The 22,140-nt window shown below is 36.8% G+C and overlaps 1 protein-coding gene across 2 annotated transcripts in view; it reads right to left on the reverse strand.

The window, feature by feature from the left end:
- LOC110107706 (zinc finger CCCH domain-containing protein 59) overlaps nt 1–22,140 on the reverse strand; it is a 79,424-nt gene that overhangs the window by 49,746 nt on the left and 7,538 nt on the right. For both annotated transcript variants that reach the window (XM_028699425.1, XM_020838046.2), the window contains exons 6-7: nt 5,819–6,270; nt 3,201–3,495 (exon numbers count right to left, since the gene is read on the reverse strand). In XM_028699425.1, the coding sequence (XP_028555258.1) occupies nt 3,201–3,495; nt 5,819–6,270 (747 nt within the window). The remainder of the gene's footprint in view (nt 1–3,200; nt 3,496–5,818; nt 6,271–22,140) is intronic.

Here is a 22,140-nt window from a genome sequence, read left to right on the forward strand (position 1 = left end):
TTAGTTGGTCTTTGAATTTAAATTTTTCCAAATTTGAAATTCAAATTCTTTCATAAATTATAAAATCTATTTTAGGAAAGTTTTCAAATTTTCCCTCCATTGGATTTTGAATTAATTAGGATGACTTAATTTATTCTAAATCCAACCCCCAAAATTAAGGAAGCATTAAAGCCTCCTTAATTTCCTCCTAATCTCTCCTCTAGCCGTAGGCCATGCTTGGCTAAATCCGCCGACCCCACTCCACTTGTCATACTTTGGATCTCCTAATTTAGTTTGAATTAATTTGGAATCAATTTGGAATCCAAATGAATTAAAATTCAAGATTCAAATCCTTCCATATTTAGCCACTTGTATTTTAGGAAAGAATTTGAATTTCAAATTCAAAATGAATTTGAAATTCTAACACCTTCATAAATAAAATCGTCTAAATTTGAAATGCCCCTTTAATTAGTAATCAATCACAAATCTGAGATTGACTATTCAATTAAATTTCAATTTCCCCACATTCATTGCACCTAGACATCTCACCCTCTCTCTCCTAGCCGAAATCCCCAAGGCCCCACCTCCTTTATTTCTTTCCAAAGATCAGAACTCTCCCTTCAAAATTAAATCCAAATCATCTCCTTCCCTCACCCCAATTAAAACAATTCTTGAATTAAATCACGGGAGGAGAGAGCCTTAAGGAAAGCTCTTGATCCCTACTCCACCTCCTTCCCTTCAACGGATCAACCAAAATTTGTTTTCCCATGAACTGAGTGGTTGTCCAAGCTTTCCTAAGAAATTGTAGGTGGCTGGCCAGAATTTTCCAAGTACCAAAGCTGATATCTAGCAATCTTGACAATCCCCTATTGGTGTCCCGCTGTCTCTAAATTACAGATTGCTGTCCAGCTGCATCCAGAGAGCTCGTGGCGGCTGTCTGCTTCCTCTCAAACAACTAAATGATCACCGGAGCTAGAGAGCCTGATTTTTCCATGAACAGGGTTGCTGTCCCGTATTCTGGAGGCTGTTAAACTGCTGTCCAGCAGTATTTCTGCAATCCCACACCAGCTGGCTAGCCCCGGAATTCGACCCATTACTGTCCAGGCTTTTCTGGACATTATTGGATTGCTGTCCAGGGATTTCCAACAAGAAGAGTTGCTGTTCAAGACTTCTAAGAACCCAAAAGCTGCTGTTTAGACTTCTGTATTTGCTCTTCAAGATCCATAGGATTCAATCCTCCTATCCGTTCTACATCATATCTCCAATTATGTCATGCAGGATTAATATTCATCACACATTTTAATACAATATACGATAAATTAATAAACTGAACTGAGTCTACACAAATTGAAAATGAGAAAGGCTCAAGACTCGAAGATGTGTTTTAGATTCCATTTAGAGTCCATGTAATAGTGTCTTAATGCAACATGCTAGATATAAACTATATGGCTCAAGGCATTGAAAATTTTTAAAACACTACTTTAACAAAATAATCAATCAAAAGGAATATTTTAGTGTTTTAAAATAATTACACATTACTATGGCAGCTCATTTTAAGATTTAAACGTCAGCAGATATAACAATGTTGATCAAAATTTAATGCACAATTTGCTACTCGTTACTGTATAGCTTTATAAGGCAATGGGATCCCCCGGCCAGCAAACAGGTGCTCCATTGCATCTAGTAAAGGCTATAATCTAAGCGCTTTAACTTCTTGAGATTTTTTCTTGGGATTGTTTAAGAGCTGTTGGAACCTTCTTGCCTCACTTAATAAGCTTACGAATACCCACTTAGGTTGACGCTAAAAAACTCTACATTAAATTTATCCGTAGCTAAATCTTTTAAGAAATTATGTAAGTGCTCTAAACTGATTTCAAGTTATCTTTGCTAAGTCTTGTGAGCCATTTGGTCAACATCTTTAAATGCCCTTTGCACTCATTTCTGCTGTGAAATATGATTTATAAGAAAGTATTTTCCAACAACAACATCAAGCCTTTGTCCCACTACGTGGGGTCGGCTACATGAATCCTTTTTCGCCATTGTGTCCGGTTAAAAGTCAATTCTTATTTAAATCTAATAAAGAAAGATCATTTCTAATATTTTCTAACCAAGTTTTTTTAGGTCTACCTCTACCTTTCTTAACATAAGTCGAATCTAATACCTCAACTTTCTTAACCGGGTCATCGGAAGGCCCTTCGTTTAATGTGACCAAACCATCTAAGGCGACTCTCTCTAATTTTATCTTCCACTGGAGCTACTCCAACCTTATCACGTATGTGCTCATTTCGTATCCTATCTCTAAGGGTCAAGCCACTCATCCACATAAGCATCCTCATCTCTGCAACACTTAACTTAGTATTATGCTTCTCTTTTAATGGCCAACATTCGGCACCATAAAGAATTGCATGTCTCACCACCATCTTATAGAAAGTATTTTCCATTGTAATTTTTTATTCTTGACATTCATACGCTTGATATATATTTGTGAGATAAAGACTTGGAAACTTAGAGCATTGTATTTTGTAAACTCGTGTTGAGTTGCACTTTCCCGTGTAGCAGAATACTCTTTAAGGAATTTCTGCTAACTTGTCTGAGTGAACGAAGAAGTTATCAAATTAAATTCTCAGGCAGTGTCTTCTCAGGAGATGACATAGCTAATATGAGTCAAATCATGTTAAAATTGTTTTTTCCATTTTTATTGTTCTGGTGATACTTGTCATATTGTAATTGCACTTAGCATGTAATTATTGCTCGCTTGTCATCTACACTCTAACTCACTTGTGATTTGAACTTTTATATCGAAAGTATTTTAGAACCCCCACCCCGATAAGCCATCACCATCAAATTTCTCCATCCTAAATTAGCCACACATTCATCTTAACATTCTCATATTTTAATTTGACTATTAATGATATAGATTACAAATAAAGGTACTAACTTCTTTCCAGGGGGAGAAATGAACTAAATCTCATTCATTAATTTTCTCACTTGTGAGCTGGAAGATAAGCGGTAGTTCTAACCCAAGCTTGTGTGCTAATTTTATTTTCAAATATGAGGCAAGAGAAGTTATACAGGAAAAACTAAACGTAGACAAAAGGGAAAGCTAAGATAACTGTTTGCATTTATTAAAAAAATCATATCTAAAGATTGAATATCATCAAAAAGAATAAACTAGATACTCTACGAAGCATTTCCATGAATATAACTACAGCACCCCATACCTGAATATTCGCATGAGGGCTACTTCGGAAAATCCACTCAAAAAACACAACTGCTTTTTCCTGATTCTTGAAATAAACTTTGAGGGCATCTTTATATTTTCCGAGTTCTACCTCTGACTCCGATGTTGTTGTTAAAGTATTAGGGTGGTGCTCAATCGGTATTAACAGCGCATGATCTTCAACAAGTGGGCCTTTAGCAAGTGCACAGTAGTAACTTTCCCCAATGCTTAGCACAAGATGTACTTCAGCATCAGGGCTTGACAAGCAAAACCAACACTTCTTCTCTGGGATTGTCCTGAAATAAAACTGTGGAGTCAAGACTCAAAGACAACTTAAACAACAGGTGAATGGACAACTGAAACTGAATCATACAATGAATATGATGATATTGCAATTCAAAACATAAAACAAAAATAGAGACAACTGATATTTGACCAAGCAAGTGGAGCTACTTTGAGTCGCACATATAATATTGATGTGGTGCACAAACACGGGAATGCAATTATTGACCAAAATTAAACATAAAAAATCTATACACAAAACAACAACAACATCAAGCCTTTGTCCCACTACGTGGGGTCGGCTACATGAATCCATTTTCGCCATTGTGTCTTGTTAAAAGTCAAATTCTCATTTAAATCTAACAAAGAAAGATCATTTCTAATTTTGTCTAATCAACTCTTTTTAGGTCTACCTCTACCTTTCTTAACATAACACAAATCTAAAACCTCAACTTTCCTAACCAGATCATCAAAAGGCCTCTGTTTAATGTGAGTAAACCATCTAAGGCGACTCTCACTAATCTTATCTTCCACTAGAGCTACTCCAACCTTTACATGTATATGCTCATTTCATATCCTATCTCTAAGGGTAAAAGCCACTCATCCACCAAAGCATCCTCATCTATGCAACACTTAATTTAGTATTATACTTCTCTTTTAATGGCCAACATTCGGCACCATAAAGCATTGCAAGTCTCACCACTATCTTATAGAATTTTCCCTTAAGTTTGAGGGGGGCTTTTATATCGCATAACAAGCTCGATGCATTCCTCCACTTCAACCATCCAACTTGAATTCTGCTGATAATATCCCCATCTATTTTTTGAACACAAGTAATAACTCCTGCATACATATATTTAATGATTTGAATATAAGCATTATTAACTCATTTCTTTTCAAGAACTCTCCATAGCACTTCTCTTAGAACTTTATCATATGTTTTCTCTAAATCAATAAATATAATATGTAGTTCCTCCTTATTCTCTCTATATTTCTCCATCAAACCTCTTAATAAATATATGGCTTCCATGGTAGACCTACCCGGCATGAATCCAAATTGATTTTGAGAAACATTAGTATCACGCTGTAACCTACGCTCCATAACTCGCTCCCATAGTTTTAAAGTATGACACATTAACTTAATTCCTCTATAAGTCGCACACTCCTGTGCATCACCTTTATTCTTAAAAATATGAATTAACACACTCATTCTCCACTCATCTGTTAGTCTTCAAAACAGTATTAAAAAGTTTAATAAGCCATGAAATTACTTCATCTCCTAAACATATAAAATCTATAATAATACCAAAAAAATCAATAAAAATACCAACAATAATAACAAGGGTGGCATGGTCGTTTCCCTTCCAAAGATAAGGAGATGAAAATTCACTAACAAAAAAAAACTGCCAAAATAATGCTAAATTTGATGGTGGTGTGTCGTGACCCACCGTGCATATGAGACGTCTGTTAGAATTTTTTTGTATTCATTTTAATTTCGAAGAAATTTTCCATGTTCAAAAAATATTAGTGCCTTGTCAAATGCATGTGACTGACATGTGTCAAGTATTGCATGGATTAAGTGTCCTAGCATCCTATATAAGTGTTAACTCCAAGCTAAAAGACTTTTCTAACTAAAGCAGGCTGCTAAACTAGACAACCAATTTATCATTGGACAAGTTTATTGAAGCTGAAAATGAATAAGAAAAGTTTTAGAAACAAAAAAAAATTATATCATTGACACCCCAGTAAAAAAGAAACTAACCCCTATTTGTGCATGACATGATTATATCATTGAGAATTTAATGAATAAAAAATATATGAAATATAGTTTTATTGTTCTTCTCAAGATTTGAGTGGCAAGATAAAAAAAAATAAAAAATAGAAAAGATTTGAGTGGCACGATTGTAAATGGAAGCAGTTGAGTGTAAATTTTGTAAATAGTCATGGGTGTTATAGAAGAAACTGCATCAAATAGGACATTGTATCCCTCCCCTCAAATTGGATTTTACACACTGCATATTCCATCAACCAACATTTTGCAAGAAATATATGCTATGTTATAGAGCCAATTTAAGTTCCATGGAAAAAAAAAATACTTACATAACTCTCAAAGCATGGTTATTTATAAAACTAACAGAAAGCATGACAAAACCTAGAAACACATATTTGTGCATTCCATGACTAAATCATAAAGAATTTAACAAAAGTTAAAACATAAGGGATGTTTTGTTGTCCTTTTTAAGGTTTGGATGGAATAATTATAAATGGAAGCATTTGGGTAGTAGAAAAACATGCAATGCTAGCAAAAAAAATAACAGCGCCATATGCCATACAGACCTATAAGACTTTCCATTTTGAGATCCCTGCCCTCCTTGGGAAAGAATATCTCCTTCCTCTACCAAACTATGTCTGAATCTACAATCTGGACCACGTTCACATCTTCCTTTGTTGAGAAAATCAAAACAAACATTTTTAAGATATTGCTCCCTGGCATCTTCATCGTGTCGATAACTACACTTTTTTCCTTGGGCACAAGCACCAGAGGATGTATATTTGAAGCACAATCTTTCCCCACTGAGTCCATCATGCCTTGGCCTCTTTTTTGAGACATCAAACCGCCAGTATTGATTGGCAGAATCACTATTAGCCGGCCTCTTAGCTTGTTCTCTTAAATGATTTGAAGTGCCTTCTATATCATACGGAGACACTGTTGTATTTGGTGGTTTTAAATGGATTTCTGAAGCTGGAATAGCAGATGCTGGAGTAGGAGAAATTGCATGAATAAATTTCTGGAAAGAATGTATAAAATGCCAAAAGTCAAGCGATGTTAAAAAGTTCACAAATTCAGCACTTTCTTTTTAAGAAGAAAAATAGCAATAAAATCATCTTCAAGGGAAAGTAGAAAAGTAGGGTACACAATACTAACAATACGGATGATGCAGATGTCTAAAATTAAGAGCTGATGATAACACCATAGAAACCATAGAAGATCCATTTGCCTGACTGGTAAAAAGTGTACATGTGTGAATAGCCATCTCTGGACCTTATTTGTTGATTGCTTGTAACTTCCAATGGAGGTTGATGCGTTTCCACGGATCATGTTAGTACCAATCCCTGCTTAAGTGCTTTTCCAATGGTGATCGGAGTACAATTCACGACTGCTAATGCTTTGGTTTCTCTTTTTCCTCATATGACTTGGTTGCTTTTCTATTCTTATTCATACTGACTAAATGTAGAGTGAGGCAGAAGGAGATGAGAGTGATCATAGGACGCTCTGATTATAAGGGGTGACCACCTGAATGTTTCCTAGCCCTGTGCTTTTCTAGGGAGGTGCTTAAAAGATTACCTAAATAGTAACACCTAATAGCTTTTACAATTGAAGTTAAGGCAGCTACTTCTTTTGAGCTTCTCTTAAGAATTGAATAGACTCCCTTTTTCTGGTATAATTTAAGGAAATAAGTTCAATCTTCAGCATTCGATTGTTCCATCGTACACTATAACATCATAAGGAGAAGCATTGTATTGAACCAATACTGACATGCTAATATCAAACTGAATTAGCAGGGTTGTTTCACCTAGGTTTTCAGGACTAGATTTTGGTTGAAACAAAGTATGACTCTTTGTAGATGCACAAAATGAAAGAGACAAATAAAGCTTCTCTCTCTTTTAGCGTAGCAGGACTCCCAACAGAGATTGTAGTTACAAGGAAATTAGGTTCCATGTTGATTGACCAGGAACGTAAGTCAGATAGACTTCTAATGCAAAACACCCACAAGGATTTTTGTAAATAGAGTTGACACGGAAGTCTAGGCTAAAATTCAAGTGAGACAACCTAGCTATGAGTTGAAAAAACATGGAACACTTGAAGAGAATTAATCACTGAGGACCACTTGTCAATACACTCCAAATAGTTGGGACAAAAATAAAAAAAAGATGATCATTTAGATGGATAATTAAGGCCAATCAGGAATCTAACCTGAATCCGTGAAGGCCCTTTTAAGTAAGACCACATGTTCTTGATTTCTCTTCCTTAACTTCCTATTTTTCTACCATTTTTCTTATTAATCCATAGAACAAGGGATATAAGGTTGTTCTAACTCCTCTCCAAAAGATACTCAAACAGATGGAGTAATCTATAATCCCACCCAAATATTCCCTCTCCTGTCCGATTGCACAATAACAATGTAAAAGAATAAATCATAACCACCCAAATAAATCTACTGACATGATTGGAGCTAAATCACTCTACCGATGTGGTAGTTGACCTGACACCTTATATTTAGCACCAAAAAAAAAATCTTAAAATAATGCCAAAACTATTCATCTGTGATTAATTTAGTCACAAAATATCACATTGCTCCAATTTAATCCCTCAATTGTATAAAATTAATCCAAAATGATCCATCATCTTATAATTGTAATATAAAATTGATCCCACTTTAATCCCTCGAATATACAAAATTGATCCTAATTTAATCCCAAAGAGACTATTTGAGTCATTTTGTATAATTGAGAAACTAAATTGGAGCAACGTGATACACTGGGATTAAATTTGTCATGTATAAATAATCGGAGGATTATTTTGAAGTTTGTCCCAATTCAGCATAATGGTGCTTTCAAACCCACTTTGCGCTTGAAATTAATGTCACCTTAAACCCAACATATGCATTTGAGGGAGAGGAAGCTGAAGATGCCTATTTTTAGGGAGATGATGCTCATGGATGAATCTACAAAGTGGAAAGGTACTTTACCATCAACAGGTTGACGGTGGGGGAGAGACTGATGGCAATCAGGATGTGCTTGGAAGGGAAAGCTTTAGCATGCTATCGGTAGAGGGATATGAGGCGACCAAAACAAACCTGGAGGGAGTTTAAAGACTGCATGTTGGAATGTTTCCAAACCAGCAATGGAGGGGATTTCGATGAGCAGTTCTTAGCTTTGATACAAGAGGGGATAGTGGTGGAGTACCGTGAGAAATATGAGTACCTGGCCAGTCGACTGGACCGGCTTTCGGAGATTGTACTAGAGGAGAACTTTATGAAAGAACTTAAATCAGAGATCAGCACAGAGGTTAGAGTGATGAGGCCTCATGACTTGGGAGAGGCTATGGAGCTAGCTCAGTTGGTGGAAGATCAGAAGCACCTAAAGAGAGGGACGGGAGGCAGCAGCTCAAGAGGCTCGTACAGGAAGATCACCACCTTTTTGGCTTCCAAAGAGCCAACATTAGATACTCTTTGGGAGACTTCGAAGCAAAAGACTGTAGGAGGAAGACCTGAGAACAACTTCAAGAAGTTCACATAAATGGAATTACAAGAGAAGAGTGCAAAGCGTGTGATGAAAGGTATGCATCGAGAAACAGGTGTAAGAACTGAACTCTTTAGGTTTTCACTATTTGTGATAACAAGAAAATTAAGGAGAGTGTCATCTTTCCACCATGGGGGACAATATGGGTCTTTGGGAGGGGGATATTGTTATATCGGCCTATTAGACCAGCTCGCGGAGACAGAGGGGGAACTCGTCCGCCTCTCCTACATGATGCTTAAACTGTGGACTCCAGTAGACATAATAAGAAGGTTTTTTGAGGGATGTAAGAGGGAAATTTGAATGTATAGACTGTTTAGATATTTCCTTTTGTATTTTTTTTATATATTTCATTTTGTATTGTATGCATTAAATAGTTTGTTTTCATAGGATTTGGGCATCTTGAATTTGGCTAAAATTTGAGATCTCTCTTAGGTTTTGTTTGGGCTCTAGTGGCGTCTAGAAAATTGGGAGAGATAAATCCTCCTCTCGAATAGATGATCAATTATATCTTGGTATTTTATGTTTTCCTTTCATCAAATAATACAAATTATCTACTGCTTTTCTGGTTTTGTATGGATTTTTCGTGGAGAATTCTCGTTGTTTTCCAAAGATTGATAGGATTACTTGAAATCTACATGTGTTTCCTCTCAGCAGACTCCATGATCATGTCATGGTTGTGAAATTCCATGACTCCATAAATTAGTTATACTTTCATGTTCCTCTATACTGCAAAAGACATATGGGATGCCGCCAAACAAACCTTCTCAAAAGCTCGGGATACTGCACAAATCTTCAAAATTAAAGTTAAAGTAAAAAACACAAAACAAGCAAGACTATGACTGAATATGCCACTCTTTGTGGAAAGAACTTGAGCACTATAGATGCATTGAGACCAAGTGTCCAAAAGATGCTTCTATCCTAAAAAGCTTTAACGAGAAAGATAGAGTGTATGACTTTTTTGCAGGATTAAATACGTAGTTTGACCAGGTTAGAATTCAAATCATTGGCAAATAAGAGACACCCTCACTAAATGAGACAATTTCTCTCATTCGTGTTAAGGAAAGCTAATGAGGGGTAATGTTGGAATCAAAGGTTACTAAAGGTTCGATAATGGTGACAACCAAAAAGGCGTCATAACAAGGATTCCTCAAAACCTAAAAACAAATTCTCTTTGGTGCAACTATTGCAAGAAATCAAGACACACAAAAGAGACATACTGGAAATTATATGAAAAAACCCTCAAATAAAAAGTGGAATCACAGAAGTGGACAAAAGGGAATATGACAAACACTGCAACAAATCAACCCAACCCAGAAATGCAGTTCAGCTTCAGAGAGCTCAACAAAGAAGATATTGATAAGCTAAAACAACTCTCGGTAATCCTTGAGAAATCACATGCATCTTCTTCTCTTATACTTTCAAGTAAGTTTCTTACATCCATTGGATTAAGTGCCTTTAGAAATCATTTGAAAGGTTTATGGATCATTGACTCAAAAGCCCAAAACCACATGACACTCCACTACCCACTTTATCAACTACACTTCTTGCCCGAGTGATAAGAAAATCATCAATGCTGATGCTTCTCTTACCACAATAGCAAGCCAAAGAGACATACTCATATCGCCCTCCCTCACTCCAAAAAATGTGCTCCACGTACTTCAATTATCCACAAACATAATCTCAATATTCAACCCTATTGTTGCTTTTTTCAATACCAGAGATCGAGAAAGAAGATTGGACTTGTTAAAGAGAGCGATGGATTGTACTACCTGGAAGAGCTGAACAAATCCATGATTATCAATAATGGTTATTCTATGTCATCTCTATTTAATAAAAAAATATATTACTTGACTTCATCATTCTAGATTAGGTCATCCATCTTTTGATGTCTTAAAAAATATGTACCCAAATTTTTTTATAAGTTGGAAAATGAATATTTTCATTATGAAACATGTGAGTTAGTCAAGCATAAACGAGTTTCTTTTCGAAATAAAAATGAAAGATGTTATATCCCCTTCTACCTTATTCATAGTGATATCTAGGGACCCTTAAAAATTCCTAACATCTCAGGGGCCCGATAAATTGTATCCTTCAATGATGACTGCACTCGAGTCTCTTGGATCTTTCTCCTCAAAAACAAATCTGATATTAGCACTATCCTCCCCATTTTTCACACAATGATCCAGAATCAATTCAGGGTAAAAATAAGAAACTTTCGTTCTGACAATTCCAAAGATTAGTTTAACCAAACTGTGTCCTACTTTCAAAAAGAATATATCATTTATGAGTCTTCCTGTATTCATAACCCACAACAAAACAGACTTGCAGAAAGAAAAAATAACCATCTTCTTGTCTCCACCCATGCACTTATTTTCCACCACAATATACCCAAATCCTATTGAGGGAAGTCCTTCTAACTGTTACATATCTTACAAACCGACTAGCTTTAACAACCTTTAGACTAAAAACACCAATGAATATTCTTTCTTGTTACCCTAAATTTTGAACCCATAAAAACCTCACATCCAAAATCTTTAAGTGCACTGCCTATGCTCACATTCACAGCCAAAATAGAGAAAAATTATATCAAAGAGCACTCAAATGTATCTTTGTCGGATATTCATCCACCCATAAAAGTTATAAATGTTATCATCCCTCCAAAAAAATTCTTATATCTGTTGATGTTACTTGTAACAAACAAAAAATCCTATTTCACCAAACCTTATCTTCAGGGGGGGCACTGAAACTGAGGAAGATGAGAAAAGTGAGTTTGCCCCTCTAGACCTTCCAGCTCCACCTCAAACCAATCAACTTAAACCTAAATTTAAAGCCAAGAAAACTGAGGACAAAGCTATTATGGATAACATAAGATATGGAAAAGTATATTTCAGGCGTACAACTCCAAACTATGCTCCAAAGTAGATCCACGAATCTAAACCATCTCGAGCTTGCCTCTCTTGACCTTTCACATCCATCTTAAACCAATCAACCTAAACCTAAAATTAAAGCTCAGAAATCGAGACAAAGTTGTTATAAATATTATGAGGTTTTGAAAAGTATATTCAAGGCGTACAACTCCAAACTATACTCCATAGTAGATTCAAGAATTTGAACTGTCTCCTAAAATTAGAGCTATCATTCTGTGCGGAGACCGGACGGTTCTCCCGTCCGGTTAAGCGTTCGATACAGAGCGGGTACCGAGTACGGGTGCCGAGTGAGATACATTTTTTGGGTGATTTGGTGCATTTTTATTGGTATCTGGATACCCTCCGGACTCCGCACAAAATAATAAATTCTAAAATTGAGGTAAATATAAATTCACCAAAAAAAACCTCTCGTGTATCTCATAACTAACTTTGTATCCATCCATAACTTTTCACCTTCACACAAAAATTTCCAAGTCACACTCAATAATATTCATATTCCTAATAATATTTCTGAGGCCTTATCTAATAAAAATTGAAAAAAGTCATGAAAGATGAAATGCAAACCCTGGAGAAGAACAATACATGGGAGATCACTGACCTATCAATAAAAAAAGGCCAGTTGGTTGCAAATGGGTGCTCTATATGAAATATAAAGTTGATGGTACACTGGAGAGATATAAGGTAAGATTGGTAGTGAAAGGGTACACTCAACGTACAGCATTGACTATCAAGAAACTTTGGCACTTGTGGCCAAGAAGAACACCATGAGGATCATGCTCTGACCAACAGCTAATTATAACTGACATCTGAAATAGATGGATGTCAAAAAAGCATTTTGATGCAAGACTACAATGCTTTTGAATGTATTCGATAAAAACTTGCACGATTTTGATAAGAACAATTACGATTAAAACTATTAGCAATCAAAACGATAAAAGAAAATATAAGAGGGGTAGCTACGCTTAGGCCAAATCACATGCCAAACATTTGGATTATCAAAATAACTTAGAATTTCAACATCATGCAAATTAAGTAGTTTTCAACAAAATCTCTAATCTAACAATAAGAAAGCACACTCAATCCTGCGTTTACTAAGCAGAGGCAGAAGGCAAAGCACGGCTCCTTGTGACTTGATCACCACCTACAAGATTAGTGGATTAGGAAATTAAATGAAAAGGAGAAGAAGTTCACCCTTAGGATGGTCCGAAAACGATTTGCCACTAAACGTTGAAAAGTTACTCGTCAATGGCCTACAAAAGCGTGAAGATGATGTGGTCCATGTACTCTTTAATAAAACGATCAACTTCCGGGTTGAGATCGAAGGTGGAGTGGAGGATGTTGACGTTGCCATGTTCGTCGTAAGCAAACCCGTAGTCAAGCTCCGGATCGACCATTCATTGGCTTGAAAGAATGATGTGTAGACGAAGATCAATGTTGATTCCCATTGAGACATCTCTAGGGAGAAAGAAGTTTCTCTCTAGAATTTATTTGGAGAATGAGAGAAGGGTTGCCGTCCTATGAAGGAGGGAAGGTGGAATTAAATTAGGTTCAAATTTTGTGGAGGGAAAGTGATTTAAGCAACTTCCTAACTAATCTCTTTGATTGAGAGCACTTAAGGAAGAGAAAGAGAGGGGGGGCAGCTGGCAAGAGAGAGGGGCAAGGTTATAATTTAATTCCAATAGAAGAGATTACCTTTTGGAAAGAAATTAAAAGGTGGGGCAAAGAAAGATTTCGGCCAAGAGAGGTGGGGGAAATAGGAATTATTTTCAAGAGAGAGCTTAGTGGGTTTTAAAAATAAGTCCCAAGGGATACAATAGGGGGGCCGGCGGCTTCAATGGGTTAGGAGGGGATTGTGGGGACAGATTTGGGTTTCTTATTTTGGGATTAAGGGATTATGAAAGATTTAATTAAATCCAATCTAATTTGAAATTCAAATAGGATTTAATTTAGTAACTTTCCTAAAATAAATTTTCTTAATTATGAAAGAATTTTCAAATTCAAATTATTTTGAATTTTGAAATTAGACCTTCCTAAATTAAGAGGGATCACTTATGGAAGGTATTCAAGAAGTGACTTGAATTGTGGAGGGAAGATGTGAGAGTTATGGCTGGCGGCTAGGTTGGGGGCTTGTGGGGATTTCGGTGGGGGAAAGGGAGAAAGAAAGGTGGCTTTGTGGAGTGGGGGAGTTAACCGACGGTGGGGTGCGGCTAAGGTGGCCGATGGCATAGGGGTGGTCTGGGGGAACCTTAGGCAGGCGGCTAGTAGATGAAGGGAAGAGGAAAAGAGATAGTGAAGAAGAAAAACGAACCCGGCCGTCTCTAAGGTTAGTGGGTGATCCGATTTCCCTCTCCTAGGGAATTCTCTCCAAAGCACTCTCAACATCTCACAAAGAACTCAAGCAATGGAAAAATTTTATCATTTATTCATTCATTAAACCTGAAAAAAAAGAACATAAGGGTTATATATAGCCTTGTACAAAGGACTCAAAATAAAAAATGACAATGCCCTTGGGGCTTACACACGACCTCCCTTAAGCGGAAAAATAATAAAGCAAATACAACATAACATAATAAAAGACAAATACATAATACGACTCATAAATACATCGACTCAATCGTGACCGTAGATCAACAGTCACATCTCTGATAGACTTTCCAAGCTCAATTGTCCCCAATCACATTTCTACACTGAGACTTAGAGGAAGAAATGTTTATAGAGATTCCACCCATGGTTTAAAATTGTGCAATAATAGGCGCGTTGACGCACTTTCGCCCCTTTAAGCCTCAAAGCCTACGCAATGAGTTCAAAATTTGAGGTGTACACCTCAAGTTTACTGAGGCGCGGCTCGCCTAACGGTTGAGAGGCCTCCGCCTCTAAAAATAAAAAAAAAAATAACATAATATATATTTGTTCGGTTCGGACACCCCAACCCCGCTCAGTGTTCCGTAATTTCCAAAGAACAGGTTTTCTCCCTTCTTCTTCGAGTGACCTTTTTTCATCTTCGTTCGGCGTCGGCTTCCTTACAAATTGAGTTGTTCTGCACTTATTGCTTGGAGATATCTTATACCGCGAGTTAGGTTGGAGTTATCTTCTATCGCGATCTTTTTCCCTCTTCCTTCGACGTCCGCTTCCTTCCACATTGAGACCGCTAGGTATATGCTCAGTACCACTCGGTCCAATAACGTTTGGTACCACTATATACATGCTCGGTACCGCTCGGTACAACAATATTTGGTACCACTAGATACATGCTCGGTACCACTCAGTACATGCTCGGTACCGAGCCAGTACTGCTCGGTACCGAACAGGTATATGCTCAGTACCGAGCGGTACATGCTCGGTATCGCTCGGTATCTTTCCATACAAACAACTTACGAACTTTAAAAACAAGCAAAACTTCAAAATTACTCTTACAATAAAATTTTATTCCAGAGGCGCTGCCCCCAGAAACCCCCGCAGGGGCGCTGCCCCTTGACCCCACGACCAGACCAGGCAGGTCGAACCTCGCCAAGGGGCAGCACCCCCTTGGACCCCTGGCAGACCGGTATATTGTTGTATTCATCATCTTTAGTAGTAGTTGTTAATATTAGTCTGCTTCTTCATGAGTGCATGCTTATATAAGTTTTCTAGATATAAAATAAGTGAAGCATTATGTTAAGGGGTTTAATATATTATACTAATATATTCTTCTCATAAAGGATGGTCAGAAGTAAAGACAAAGCTGTGTCAGGTCATTGAAAAGATCGATCATGGAAATATAGCACTCAAGTGGATGTAGGGGGAAGTGATAAAACATATATCTATCTAAAATACAATTAATGTGATAAAGTTATGAAGGGTGGTGTGACTAGGATGAAAGATCACTTTTCACGGTCTCACAAGAATGTTGCTCCACTCTCCAAAGTTCATGATATTGTAAGGGAGGAGATAAAGTCATACATGAATAAGTCTACCACGTCAAAACATCTTGCACAGAAACAATTTGAAGATAGAGTTAATGTTGGCTCTTACTACGGGAGTGAGCGCAGCGTTAGGGATTCATCTTCTTCGATGAAGCCCATTTCATCTAGGGTGCTAGAGAGCCTATGGATAATTATATAGTGGACACATCAAAGGATATGCCTCCTATTACACAGAAGATAGCCCCAGAAAATACAAGGGAGGCAAGGAGAAGAGTGTGTAAGGATATAGGCAGATTCTTCTACGAAAATGCAATTTCATTTAATGTTGCAACATCACCTGCCTATTACAACATGATTCATTCAATTGGAGCATTTGGGAGAGGGTTCAAACCTCCAACCATGTATGATTTGAGAACATGGATTCTGAAGGAGGAGTTGGAAAGCACTAATAAAAGCATCGAAAAAATTAAGAGGACTTGGACCCAAAAAGGAGTAACAATTATGTCAGATGGGTTGTCTGATATTAAACATAGAAGTCTAATCAACATTCTCATTAATAATCCTTATAATAATGTATTTTTAAGATCAGTTGAAGCATCTGATGAGGTCAAAGATGCTGAATTCATATTTGAATTATTAGATATCATTGTTGAAGAGGTTGGAGAATATTTTGTTGTACAAGTTATGACTGATAATGCAAGTGCTTACAAGGCTACAGGTAACAAACTTATGGAGAAGATGAAACATCTGTATTAGACTTCATGTGCTGCACATTGTATATATCTAATTCTTGAGAAGCTTGGTGAGCAACCTCAACATAAGAATGCAATTACTAAAGCAAAAAAATAACAAAATTTATTTACAACCACTCTTGGAATCTAGTTCTTATGAGAAAATTTTCAAAAAAAGAAATTCTAAGGCCAGCAACAACAAGATTTGTCACCTCTTACTTGACCTTAGAGAGCATGATGGATGCTAGACAACCTTTAGAGGCTATATTCACATCTACACAGTGGTTGAGTTGCGCTTGGGCGAAGAAGGCTGAGGGAAAAAAGATTAGAAAAATTATTTTAAATGATAAAAATTTTGGCAAAGTATCTTATATGTCATTACAACCACTAGACATTTGGTTCAAGTTTTAAGGATGGTGGAAGCTGAGAAGAAGCCTGCAATGGGTTTCATCTACAATGCCATTGATGAAGCCAAAGAAATGATTATCTCCAACTTAGGAGGCGAAGAGGGTAGCTTTAAGAAATTTGGAATATTATTGATGATAGATTGGAGCTACAACTTCACCGGCACTTGAAATAAAGTTGGGACAGTATCATTGCATAGATTGGCTAATAAGTGATGCAACTGAAAGATCAAATGTTGACATACAATTGGTACCTTTTAGGAACAAAGAAGATTTTTTTGGATTACAAAAAGCAAATGATACAATTGTCAAATGATCTCAAGGTAATTTTTTTTTATTTCTTAAACATTTATTTAAAAGTTATTTTTTCGCACTAATTAAACTCTCTTATATAAATATTAATTGAGTAGTGGATTCAATTTGGCGATGGGACTTCGGAACTGCAGCATTTTACTGTGAAGGTTTTGGGCTTGACATGTTCTTCATCTGGCTATGAAAGAAATAGGAGTACCTACAACAAAGTACAAACAAAAATGAGAAATTGCTTGTCCACATTGAGGATGAATTCACTGGTGTACATTATGTATAATAGGAGACTCAGAGATAGGAATTTGAAGAAAAAAATTAATGGATGATGAAGATCCATTGCTTTGCGAGGAAGTGACATCTGATGATGAGTGGTTTGTAGATAATGAAGATGAAATGATGTCGTCTGAATTACAAGATGAATAATTAAATGTTGATTTCTTGATGGTCTTAAAGCATCTACATCCATCATAACTCAAGAACAAATCAAAAAAGGTATATAAATAATAAAATTTACTTAGACTTTTATTAGAGGTTGGAGTAGCTCCAGTAGAAGATAAGATTAGAGAGAGTCGCTTTAGATGGTTTGGTCACATAAAAAGGCGGCCTTTAGATGACCCGATTAGGAGAGTAGAGGTATTAGATTTGACTTGTGTTAAGAAATGTAGGGATAGACCTAAAAAGACTTGGTTAGAAAATATTAGGAATGACCTTTCTTTATTAGATTTAAACAAGAATTTGACTTTTAATAGGACATAATGGAGAAAAAGGATTCATGTAGCCAACCCCACGTAGTGGGATAAAGGCTTGATGTTGTTGTTGTTGTTGTTGTTGTTGACTTTTATTAATGTATTACACTATTATTTATTTTGAGATTATTCAAAAATATTTAGGGAAAAGGAAAATAACTGATATTGAGGAAAGACCTAATTGGGAGACATTGGACTCTATATGAGAGGACGAAAGGAAGAGAGCAGTTCATCATACTGATGATTCAAATGAAGACCCCCTTAGTAATGACAGTGCTGATGACTTATGAGTTTTTATGTGATATGTCATTGCTATTTATTTTTGGAATTATATATTAATGAAAAGAATATTGTGATTTGAGAAAAATGGAGTTTGAGTTGAACTATATTTCATGTTTTCTTATTATTGAGATATTTTGATTTCACTTCATATCTTATGCATTTATATAGTTTATATATTATTTACTCATTAGTATATACAAAATTTATCATTTTATGTTTACGCAATTTTTTTATTTTGAAGCTTATGCCTTGAGGCTTACGTCTCGCCTCACAAACGAAAAACGCCTCAATACCCGATTACGCAATTTTAAACATTGGACAGCTCGAACTATCAAATAAATATACGGTTACGGATTTGACCAAGATATTTATTTTAATACGTTCATATTATGCCTTCAAGGACATAACCAAGAAAAATCACTAATAAAGCCATAAAGTCAATAAAGAATTTGATCCTCTGTAGACAGAGTCGACAGAGTCGAAGGTTCAACCCATGAATGAAATTTCCCATAAATACCCCGATGATGGTTGTGTTGAATATATATCTCAACTGAAGAGGTTAATTTCAAATATTCAAAACATCTCCCAAATTCTCAAATGCCTATGAAATTCAGAACTCCAAAAATACCAAATATTTAAAATTGAAATTAACACCAAAACGCTTAAAGCAAAACCCATCCACGCTCCGCAATAGTTTGCCGAGGTGGACAAATTTAAATATCACTTTAGCTCATAAGTAACTAATTTTTGGTCGAGAATATCACTAAGATTCATTCTCAAACAGTTTTTTGCCATCAAGGACGTGTCACATATCTTCCAACGGACGGTTTTGTCGCCAAATGACACTGCAAATAAAAGGTTATGACTGGGCCCTCTGAACTAGGTGATTCGCCACCAAATGACACCATTAAATTATGGTCATGACCAGAGCTCGTATGCTCCCAATGATACTAAATCTTTAATATATGAATCAATAGGATATGATTGATAAGACACAAAGTTCTTTATCAGCTAAAGTGGATTCAAATTTGTCCTTTTAGACAAACATCCACCCGAGGTCTAGAAGGTACCCTTGGATGATGCAACCCATGGTTGCCGACAAGGATCCTTCTGTTAGGTTGGGTCGACTACCTCTTCTTACTAGGCAGATCAAGGATAATGATGACCCAGGATAACAAAACCATGGGATCTTGATCGAGTCCATCATCCATTCCCCCACTATCTTCCTTAAGTGCAAGATGTTGACATTTTTAATTTTGAATATCAAAATTTCAAATACCAAACCCGTGCTGCTACTATACGTCAGATACCACGTATCTCTACGAATCTGATTGACAACTAACCTTAATCGAAAGTTCTCTCTCGTTATCTGGAGGGATAATTTACTATAGGGGCATCGGGAGGGGTAATTAACTATAGGGGCTTGCGCCTATAAGAAACTAGAACTCAGGTCATAAAGTCCTCGCAAAATGAGGGCAAAATCTTTGGGTAGTCTCTTATTTTAAACCCAATATGCCTTCTGAAATTTTCCCCCTGAACTTAAAGCGTTAAAACTTCCTAAAAGCGGGGGAGGTTAGGGCGCGAATTTTCGGAGCTCACATATACCTATCAAGGTTTGAAATTCTGCAATCAAATATTGAGATTTTTTTTAAGGCAAGACTCAAGCATTGGGGCATTTTGATGCATAAGTCTTTTACTTAAACCATTACATTAATAAAAAAATATAAAATAATAAATAAAATATTAACATCAAAGTAGGATGTTAAAATAAGATCATAAAAGTCAAAGTAAGGCTATTAAAAGTCATATAATGATATAAACTACGTTACATATATAGTCTCCCAGGTCAACATAAACAAGCAGTCTAAGTTCATAATTTATGAATTCAAAAGTCTCCCCTACTCTAATAACTTAAAGTGGTTTTTATTAGAATCATCATTATAATTAGTTGCTTTATGTCCTACCCCATATTATAAATAATGAAATGGGTTTTCAACAACAAGAGAAGAGGTGTTGGAGGAGAAATAGCGGTGGTAGTGAGGATAGGCACACAATAGGATTGATTGCGGTCATGCAGTGTGCATCATGCAGATGTGAGTTTGAGGTTGTGCGATTCTTTGCAAATTTGGTCTGGTTTAGGCATGGTAAATAGGTTTAATTTTATATATATATATATAACCTTAACATTAATTTTGTAGGCTAACACATTCAAAATTGAGTTCAAATTGTGTAGCAACGTAACTTGAGGCATGCGTCATCCTGATTAAGGCATAAGCCTCATCAAGCAAGCATGAGGCATGCGATTCATTGCCTTTTTTTATAATTGTGTTAAACTGTTGAGGCAAACCTTGAAGCGGACTCTAATTGTGCAATTTAAAAAAAATGATATCTTTTATGATCTCAAATCTCCTATCTATCTTATTTGACACGCACACATTAGGGAGTCCAATGATGAAATATCATCCCTCTTTTGTCAGATTTTACTCGCCTTATTAAGCATCTTATGATGCATTATGGAATTGGTGGTTTGTTCTTAATGCTTAATAATTTAATTTATAGGACTCATCATTTATTGTATGATGCTACATTTTACTTGGCACTTTATATATTCAACCCTAGGTTGGGGGCTTGTGGCGATTTCGGTGGGGAAAAGGGAGAAGGAAAGGTGGCTTTGTGGAGTAGGGGAGTTAACCGACAGTGGGGTGTGGCTAAGGTGGCCGGTGGCATAGGGGTGGTGTGGGGGAACCTTAGGCCGGCGGCTAGTGGATGAAAGAAAGAGGAAAAGAAATAGTGAAGAAGAATAATGAACCCGGCCGTCTCCAAGGTTGGTGGGTGATCCGATTTCCCTCTCCTAGTGATTTGTCTCCAAAGCACTCTCAAGATCTCATAAAGAACTCAAGCAATGGAAAAATTTTATCATTTATTCATTCATTAAACCTGAAAAAGAGAACATAAGGGCTATATATAGCCTCGTACAAAGAACTCAAAATAAAAAACGACGATGCCCTTGGGGCTTACACACGACCTCCCTTAAGTAAGGGGTAAAAGCAGAAAAATAATAAAGCAAATACAACATAACATAATAAAAGACAAATACATAATACGACTCATAAATACATCGACTCAATCGTGGCCGTAGATCAACAGCCACGTCTCTGATAGAATTTCCAAGCTCAATTGTCCCCATCACATTTCTACACTGAGACTTGAAGGAAGAAATGTTTATAAAGATTCCACCAATGGTTTAAAATTGCGCAATAATAGGCGCGCCTCAGCGCAATTTCACCCCTTTAAGCCTCAAAGCCTACACAATGAGCTCAGGATTTGAAGCGTATGCCTCAAGTTTACTGAGGCGCGGCTCACCTCATGGTTGACAGGCGTACGCCTCTAAAAAAAACCAACCTAATATATATTTGTTCAGTTGGGACACCCCAACCCCCGCCCGGTCATCCGTCATTTACCAAAAATAGGTTTTCTCCCTTCTTCATCGATCGACCTTTTTCCCTCTTCGTTCGGCGTCGACTTCCTTCCACATTGAGTTGCTCTTCGCTTATTGCTTGAAGTTATCTTTTACCGCGAGTTGGGTTGGAGTTATCTTCTACCGCGACCTTTTTCCCTCTTTGTTTGGCGTCCGCTTCCTTCCACATTGAGACCGTTAGGTATATGCTTAGTACCACTCGGTACAACAATGTTTGGTACCACTAGATACATGCTCAGTATCGCTCGGTACAACAATGTTTGGTACCACTAGATACATGCTCGGTACCGCTAGGTACAACAATGTTTGGTACAACTTGGTACCAAGCATGTACATGCTCGATACCGCTCAGTACATGCTCGGTACCGAGCCAGTATCGCTCGGTATCGAACAAGTATATGCTCGGTACCGAGCAGTACATGCTCGGTACCGAGCAGTACATGCTCGGTACCGCTCGGTATCTTTCCATACAAACAACTTAAGAACTTTAAAAACAAGCAAAACTTCAAAATTACTCTTACAATAAAATTTTGTTCCGGAGGCGCTGCCCCTAGAAACCCCCGCAAGGGTACTGCC

Source organism: Dendrobium catenatum, unplaced genomic scaffold (assembly GCF_001605985.2).
Source record: "Dendrobium catenatum unplaced genomic scaffold, ASM160598v2 fragScaff_scaffold_1284, whole genome shotgun sequence".
NCBI classification, from domain to species: domain Eukaryota; kingdom Viridiplantae; phylum Streptophyta; class Magnoliopsida; order Asparagales; family Orchidaceae; genus Dendrobium; species Dendrobium catenatum.